This window comes from Lactuca saligna, chromosome 6 (genome assembly GCF_052625555.1).
Source record: "Lactuca saligna cultivar CGN05327 chromosome 6, ASM5262555v1, whole genome shotgun sequence".
In the NCBI taxonomy this organism is placed as follows: Eukaryota; Viridiplantae; Streptophyta; class Magnoliopsida; order Asterales; family Asteraceae; genus Lactuca; species Lactuca saligna.
Window position 1 is genome coordinate 67,108,392 of NC_136422.1, and position 8,489 is coordinate 67,116,880.

At 37.0% G+C, this 8,489-nt stretch overlaps 2 protein-coding genes across 2 annotated transcripts; one reads left to right on the forward strand and one right to left on the reverse strand.

The window, feature by feature from the left end:
• Window positions 1–2,961: 2,961 nt before the first annotated feature.
• On the reverse strand, window positions 2,962–4,392 carry LOC145001651 (voltage-gated hydrogen channel-like protein). Its single transcript, XM_078961005.1, has one exon. The coding sequence runs from the start codon at window positions 4,363–4,365 to the stop codon at window positions 3,661–3,663; it is 705 nt and encodes a 234-aa protein (XP_078817131.1). The 5' UTR covers window positions 4,366–4,392; the 3' UTR covers window positions 2,962–3,660.
• Window positions 4,393–5,403: 1,011 nt separating this feature from the next.
• Window positions 5,404–7,226, forward strand: LOC145000791 (putative aldo-keto reductase 2). Its single transcript, XM_078960071.1, has 5 exons — window positions 5,404–5,667; window positions 5,773–5,976; window positions 6,152–6,324; window positions 6,438–6,540; window positions 6,701–7,226. The coding sequence occupies exons 1-5, from the start codon at window positions 5,452–5,454 to the stop codon at window positions 7,031–7,033; spliced, it is 1,029 nt and encodes a 342-aa protein (XP_078816197.1). The 5' UTR covers window positions 5,404–5,451; the 3' UTR covers window positions 7,034–7,226.
• The last annotated feature ends 1,263 nt before the right edge of the window (window positions 7,227–8,489 follow it).

Here is an 8,489-nt window from a genome sequence, read left to right on the forward strand (position 1 = left end):
GCAGCACCCGTACAGTAGTTATCTTCGCCACTGGACTAAATGTTTCATCATAGTCCAGTCCGTATTGTTGTGAGAATCCTCGAGCCACCAAACGAGCCTTGTATCTTTCAATTGATCCATCTGTGCGTCGTTTTAATTTATAAACCCACTTGCAGGAAATCGGTTTTATATCTCTTGGTCTTGGTACCAGTTCCCACGTTTGATTATGCTTTAAGGCTGTAACTTCTTCTTCCATTGCCTTCTTCCAAGCTTTATTCTTAACTGCTTCTTCATATGTCTCCGGCTCTTTAACACCGTCTTCTAAAATGGCTGCATTAGCATACTTGGGATTAGGCTTTCAAATTCTTTCCGTCCTTCGAAGTTGTGGAGGCGGCGGCTCCCTTTCACCGGCATCACTTGTTTGAGTTACTTCTTGCTCAATGACATCAGTGTCGCTCGTATCTTCAGGTGTTTCAACACTTGACCAAATATGTGCAGTTTGCTCCCCCATCTTTTGTTTTAAAACTTCTTCAATATTTTCCGAGTCTGGTAGTACTTTCTTCTCTGAGGACCACCATGAAGTTGCTTCATCGAACACTACATCTCTTGAAGTGTAGCATCTTCCACTTGTTGGATCACAACATCTCCACCCTTTTCTTTGATTGTCGTATCCAACAAATATACACCTGACTGCTTTCTTGTCAAACTTGCTACATAAATGACTAGGTACAAATACGTAGCAGATGCAACCAAATACTCGGAAGTAGCTAACAGTAGGTTTCATGTTCCATAGTGTCTCAAATGGTGAGATGAAACCTAACCTTGGTTGGGGAAGTTTATTGATCACATGGGCAGCAGTTTGCATGGCTTCAACCCAAAATCTTCCTGGGACATTCTTCGTGTGTAGCATGCTTCGACAAATTTCTGCAAGATGTCGATTCTTTCTCTCAGCTACACCATTTTGTTGAGGTGTGTTGGCACATGTGAATTGATGACGTATACCACATTCTTTTAGATAGCGATTGAATTCTTCTGAGGTGTATTCTCCTCCATTGTCTGAGCGTAGACACTGAATCTTCTTTCTCACTTCTCCTTCGACCGTTGTCTTGAATTCTAGAAACTTTGAGAATGTTTCAGATTTTTCTTTCATGAAGAAAACCCACACATATCTTGAATAATCATCAATGAACGTCACCATGTACCGCATCCCGCTAACTGATGTCTGCTTGATTGGACCGAACACATCTGAGTGAATTAACTCTAGTGGCTTCTTTGCTCTAAAATTTGACTCCTTGTATGGTAATTGATGAGCTTTACCATACTGACATCCAGCACAAACAACATCTGTTTTAACTTCAAGTTGAGGTAAGCCATTGAGCATGGATTTCTCCATTATTACCTTCAACTTGTGATAACCAACATGTCCCAGCCGTGCATGCCATAGATTTGCTGTCTCATTCTTACGAGTCTTTTCTACATAGGTAGACTCTGCGGAGAGCACATAAACAGACTCCACTCTTCGTCCTTCCATTGTTGGCGTTTCTGATATTTTAAGATCTCGATAGACCTTCACATCTTGTGGGCCAAACAAGACGTAGTTACCTGACGATGTTAGTTGCGATACCGACAACAAGTTCTTCTTCATACCTGGCACGTGATACACATTATGTAGTGACACCATGTCAGATTTATTACCAGGCATGATCGTCGTTTTTCCAATCTGAGCAATTGGAAGTCGTGCATTGTTGGTTGTAAGTACCATGCGACTCCCTTTGTACTCCTTCACGTCTTGTAGTTTGTTCTGATCGCCAGTCATGTGATTGGAGCATCCTGAATCAATGATCCAGTCATTTTCATAGTTGATACGCTCTCCCATCATTGTCATGAGTGCCAACTCATTTTCTTCTATGGCACATAATGCCTCAGCATCCCATTCATCCTCTATTTCCTTTTTGGAAGTTACTACATTGCTTTCCACAGACTTTTTCTTTGACCAACAATCCTTGGACATGTGGCCCCACTTTTCACAATTGTTGCAGTTGCCTTCGAACCTCCTCCCCCGAGAACTCTTATTGTCGGTCTTTTGAGATCTCCATGGTTGTGAGGTTCTTGGCTGACTCTTCCCTTTGTCAGCATTTTTGTATCCTTCTTTAGAAGGTGGCTTGAAATTCCTCCGACTTTTACTTGTGTAAAGTGCTTCTTCTTCACTCTTCAGCGTGATGCCTCCCATTTGCTTAGCCATAGCTTCTTGGCTGGCCAACAAATTCTCAAACTCTACAAGTGATGGTTGAGCGGGCCATCCTTGTACAGCAGTAACAAAGCTTCTATATTCCGGCCTCAGTCCATGGATAATGATTCTCTTCATTCGAGCTTCTGCAATGACGGATTGTGGATCTAGTTCAGTAATCTCCCGACATATCGACTTGACCTTGTGGAAATATTGAGCAATCGTCATGTCACGTTGTGAGATTGATAATAGATCGTTCTCCAAAAGTTGTAGTCTCGTATCATTCTTCTTTGAGAAAAGCGTCACAAACGTGTCCCAAGCTTCTTTCGGGGTGTTCTCATCCCGAATATGCTCCAACATCTCTTCTTCAATTGTGGTCTTCAAGGCAAACATGGCTTTGCCTGCTTTGATTTTCCATTTGCGTAAAGCACCATTAACGTCTTCCTCTGGTGGCGTAGTTTCGCTTCCACCAACGACCTCCCATAGATCTTGTCCTTGTAAGTAGGACTTCATACATGTTTCCCACGTTTTGTAGTTGTTGTTGTTGAGTTTCTTGATTCCTCCGATGACTTGGAGATCACCCATCGTGTTGGCAGTATCTCGGTAATACCAAACAAGCTAGTTTTGATACTAAACTTGCAGAGTCACAAACTACTCACGATACAACGAGAATCACTCGTTATCACTATCAAGAAACCTTGCTCTGATACCAGATTGTTGAACACGACTCTTTTATATGGGAAACAACAAGACTTTTATTAAGACACTTAAGAAGACCTTACACTTTGTGAGACTACTACACACTTTTCTCTCTTTGAGGCTTTCTTGGATGGTTTGGAGCAAATGAGCTCCATACCTATTTATAGGCCTCTTAGGTAGGTTCTACATACTAGTATACACTTACTACATACTAGATAACTCTAGAACTATCTAACATACTCTATATGCTTCCATATGTTTCTAGAATATTCTACCATGTTCTGGAGAGGTCTAGGTTGCTCCAGTGTCTTCTAGAATTATCCATATCCTTCCAGGGTCTTCCATGTCGTTCTAGAGTATTCTAGACTCTTCCGGTATATTCCAGAGTCTTCCATAGTCTTCCATAATGTTCTAGAATCTTCTAGAGCATTCTAGAACAAGCTAAAGTCTTCTAAATAATATTTGTTTTATTGGGCTAGTGATGATCTTTAACAGATTTATGATATCACACATATGATTTCACGCTTAATTCACACATAAATGCATCTAATTTCCCGAGAAAAAAAAATAGATTTCTCAAAAGAACCAAGAAATTACCATATTTCAGAAAAAAAATAAAATATATCAAACAACCCCTTCATCAGATTTCCGTTTTTAACCGATAAAATGGAGAAGTTCAAGTGCCTGAATCATCGGCAACCGCCTTCATCAACTTCTCATTATGATATCTAGCAATAATTACAACATTCGCCTAATTAAACTCGATTATCAAGTTCTTCTTGCAATTCCTCTATAATCTTCTCCTTTTCGATTACAATGCCTCTAAGTTTTTCATTTTCTTCATTAAGCAACTCAAACTGACACAATATACTCGTTATTTGCACTTCAATAGCCGCATCACTCAATTCAAACACACTCTCAACAACTCTCAAAACCCGCCACAAGCTCACCACAACAATCAACCCCACCCCCAACCTTTCCATCAAAACCTCACAAACCAACGCCCCAATTAAAACGACGCCATCAGCCACCAAACCCGGGCGTTTAAAAAATGACCTCCCACACCCCACCACTAGTGCCACACTTTTGGTAGCAAGAATCACCAAGATTCCAATTCCTACCCAGTGGTACCACACATCTACTTTCTTGTTTATTCTTTTGCTCTTAGGGCAAGAAACCAAAGTTTTTGAGAGTTCGAGAACTACCATAACAAGATCAGCAAGGAGTAATATGATGGCGATTATGTGAACTGGGGTTGATTCTAGAAAACTTGTTAAGTGGTTTCTCCATGGGGGTTTGTTGTTGGAAGTTTGTTTGGTTGATCCCGAGAAAAACTCCCATTTTTGCCTTGTTTTGTAGGATTTTATGAGATTTTGGATGGATATTTCAATGGATTCGGTTGATGTTATTGAAGTGGAGGGAGGTTGTGGTTTATGGCATTGAATTTGAGATGACTCCATGGATGGGAATTAGTGTGGTGAATGGTATTTTGGTGGGGTTTGATAGTTGTTATTTGTATGGAAAGTTTAATATAAGGTTAGCATAATTGAAAGGCAAGCATGAAACGTAAGTCTTGGATTGATGGGCTTTTAAGTCAAGTTGAGATCTTATTATTAAGTTATTGGGGGAATTTCCTCCTGTAATTTGTTTTATTTTATTTATTTATCTATTTATTTTGAAATAGTTCAAATCATTGTGCTACGAAAATGATAGATAAAGATTATGTATTATAAGCACAAACAATTTTAGCAAAAGGTATTCAGCATCAGTCATTAAGCATCGGTATTATTATAAAAATGTAAGAGCAGCCGTACTTAAATTTTTTATTTTTTTATTTTAATGTATCATGGATACCTAATTATACAAATTAAAACTCTAAAGCCAAATGTAACATTATTTATTTACACATTACAAATTGCAAATTGCATGCTCCAAAAAACCAAAAACCATTGATTTCAAACATACATAATAAAATATTCATAATTATGAATCAAACAAGAAAAATATACCGGTTTGTAAAATTGTATTATTATTTTTTTAAATAGTGTATAATTAAAAATTATTATTTATAAAATGTTAATTTTTTAATAAAACAATATAAAAAGTTACGAACACTTTTTTTTTTTTTTTTTTTGACAAAAAAAGTTACGAACACTTAACCATCCTTAAAAGTTTTAACCTATTTTCTTGATGGTTAAAATTTTAATTTCTGTTATATAACCCATTAAAAATAAATATAATATAAACCAGGGAGAGGAGGAAAAATAATTATTTACCGTTTAAAATAAATAAATAAATAAATAAATGTAATAAAATGAGGTGGTTTAAGTATAATATTACAAATATGAGAAAATTCCGCGAACCAGTCCCGCCAAAACATACCAAAGAAAAACTGAATCAGTTCTCTATGCCCTGAGGTCATCACTGACTTCACCATCTTCCCTTTCGTTAATTTAGGAATCAAACTAAGCTTTATTAAACAACGCAGATACTATTTAAAGCTCATTAGTCATTAGGATTCAAGCAAATCCCATCTACAAACAACAATGGCGTCAGTTATTCCAAAAGTAAAATTAGGTTCACAAGGTTTAGTTGTTTCACAACAGGGATTAGGATGTATGGGTATGTCAGGGAACTACGGACTCCCAAAACCCGAACCAGATATGATCAACCTCATCCACCACGCCATTGAAGCCGGCGTCACCTTCCTTGACACTTCCGACTTTTACGGCCCTCACACCAATGAAATCCTTATCGGGAAGGTAAATTAGTAACTGCATGTGTTATGATTAAAATGAATCTATCAGATTCCTTTGTTAGGGTTTTCGATTAGGGTTTTAATTTAGAGAATCTGAAATGTTGTGTAGGCTTTGAAAGAAGGAGGACTGAGAGAGAAAGTTCAAATTGCTACAAAATTTGGAATCCAATGGATCGATGGAAAACCAGATGCCTGTGGAGATCCAGCCTATGTCCGATCAGCTTGTGAAGCTAGCTTGAAAAGACTTGATATTGATTATATTGATCTCTACTATATTCATAGGATTGATACTAGTGTTCCAATCGAAGTCACGGTTGGTCTCTCTTTCCTTTTTTGTGGTCGACTTTTGAATACCATTTGACATGGCTGTCATAACTAGTCTGCTACTGCTTAGTTTTGTTGTTTTTTAAATTTCAATCATATATGGTATCCATGACAAGATTGAGCTGTGCTTAACACTTTTATATGTTACAAACTTCATTAAAAAGATGGGGGAGATCAAGAAACTTGTAGAGGAAGGAAAAGTGAAGTACGTAGGATTATCAGAAGCATCTGCTTCCACAATTAGAAGGGCTCATGCTGTTCATCCAATTACAGCAGTACAAAATGAATGGTCTATATGGACAAGAGATTTGGAGGATGAAATTGTTCCTACTTGCAGGTGATCTTTAGTGATTTTCATGTTCTTTTAGGGTTATCAGAGTATAACACGATCTATATCTACATTAATTTAATTACTTTGATTGATGTTCACTCGTATTTTCTCTTTTGCAGAGAACTTGGCATTGGGATTGTTCCTTACAGTCCTATTGGGAGAGGATTCTTGGCTGTGGGCCCTAAGGTGGTCGAAAACATGATAGAGGGAGACTTCAGGAAGGTACGCAAATATATGTGCATTTTTATCGCATTATATATTAATTGAAATGTGCATGGTTGAGTTCTACTGAAACCACAAGCCGAAAGTTGGATGACGTGTATTAATTTAGATCCTTTACACAGAGGAATACAACCTTAGATTCTTGTAAATGTTATTGCAGCTTTATCCAAGGTTTCAGAACTTGGAGCAAAATAAGACGGTTTTTGAGCGAGTGAAGGAGATGGCAGCAAGCAAAGGATGCACCCCCGCACAGCTGGCACTCGCATGGGTACATCATCAAGGAAGCGACGTCGTTCCGATACCAGGAACCACGAAACTTGAGAACTTTGACCAAAACATTGGAGCTTTGTCTGTAAAGCTAACACCAGATGATACGGCGGAACTGGAATTTATTGCTTCAAGTGACATGGTAAAGGGTGAAAGGAGTGCGTTCATGCAGATGACCTGGTTAAACTCAGAGACTCCTTCATTATCTTCGTGGAAAGGTAATTAAGCTATGGTTTGATAAGAGCCATCGAACGAGAAAAATGGTGACCAATTTAGGGATTTAAAGACTCTTTCTATGATTGATGTCCGACGAAAACTAGTGTTCAATATTAGTATATCTTGTAATTTTTGGTAATACATCTTGTATCGGTATACATCTTTTAATTTATGAAATGAATGTGAAATTTCCTTTTTGTTTAGGCTATTGTTTCAAAGCTACTTCTAGATCATAACAATACTACACTTTGTTGAAAGAGAAGGAAAGAACAATTGAGAGAAATAATTGATTGAGGGAATTTTCGTTGTTATTTCATAACATTATTAGGATGACATATATACATGAACAAAATTGAAAATATCTTCTAACTAAGTAACACAACTGTAAAGATTGATGACGCGAAGTATAACAAAATTGAAGTGTTGACTTTATACTCCAATACCCATCAAGTTGGTGGACATGTAGTGAGACCAAGCTTGGATGCACCCTGTATATGATCAATGATCAGATCTTGATAGAGACTTTGTTAACACATTTGTTGGTTGATCTTTGGTCGATATATACAGGACAAAGTGATAAGACCATCTTGAAGCTTTTCCCTCACAAAATGGCAATCAAGTTCTATATGCTTAGTTCTTCCGTGAAAACAGGATTCTTGGCTATGTAAATTGCAATCATCATATTATCACATTTTAAAAGAATTGGATCAATATAAGGAGCTTCAAAATCCTTTAATAATCTGCTAAACTATGCAAGTTTAGATTTTGTATTCTACTTCTCCAGAAGATAAGGACATAGTTGCTTGCTTCTTTGATTTCCAAGATATGGGACTACCACCCATAATGATAAAGAAGCCACACTCAGATCTTCTAGTTTTTGGACATGCAACTAAGTTAGAATCACAAATAGCTTCAACTTCAAAATCTTGTTTATTGTTGAGAAAAAAAATCCTTGAAAAATTACACCTTTCAAATATTTGAGAACATGAATTGTGGCGTCCATATGACTTTTACATGGACTACTGTTGAACTGACATAGAAACTGAGTTGTAAATGCTATATATGGATGAGTATGCAATAAAAATTTTGATTTCCCTACTTGTTGTCTATAACTTGTTGGACTAGACAACAACTCGAATTCGAAATATAAATCTTTTAACTTAGTAGGCAATGGTGATGAAACGGGTTTTCGATCTTAAGGCAAGTAAGATTTTAGTAACTCCTTGATGAATGTATTCCATTAGGATTACCAATGAATTCCAAACCCAAAAAGAAATTACTAGTGCTAAGATCTTTAATCTTGAACTGATTATCTAAAAATACCGTTAGAGCAGTCACATCTTCATCATTGTCACAACTTACTAATACATCATTAACATATATTAGAACTATGTTGATGGAAGATTCATTTTTCTTTCTAAACAATCAAAGGTCATTTGAAGATTTGTGATAAACTTTGGTGATAA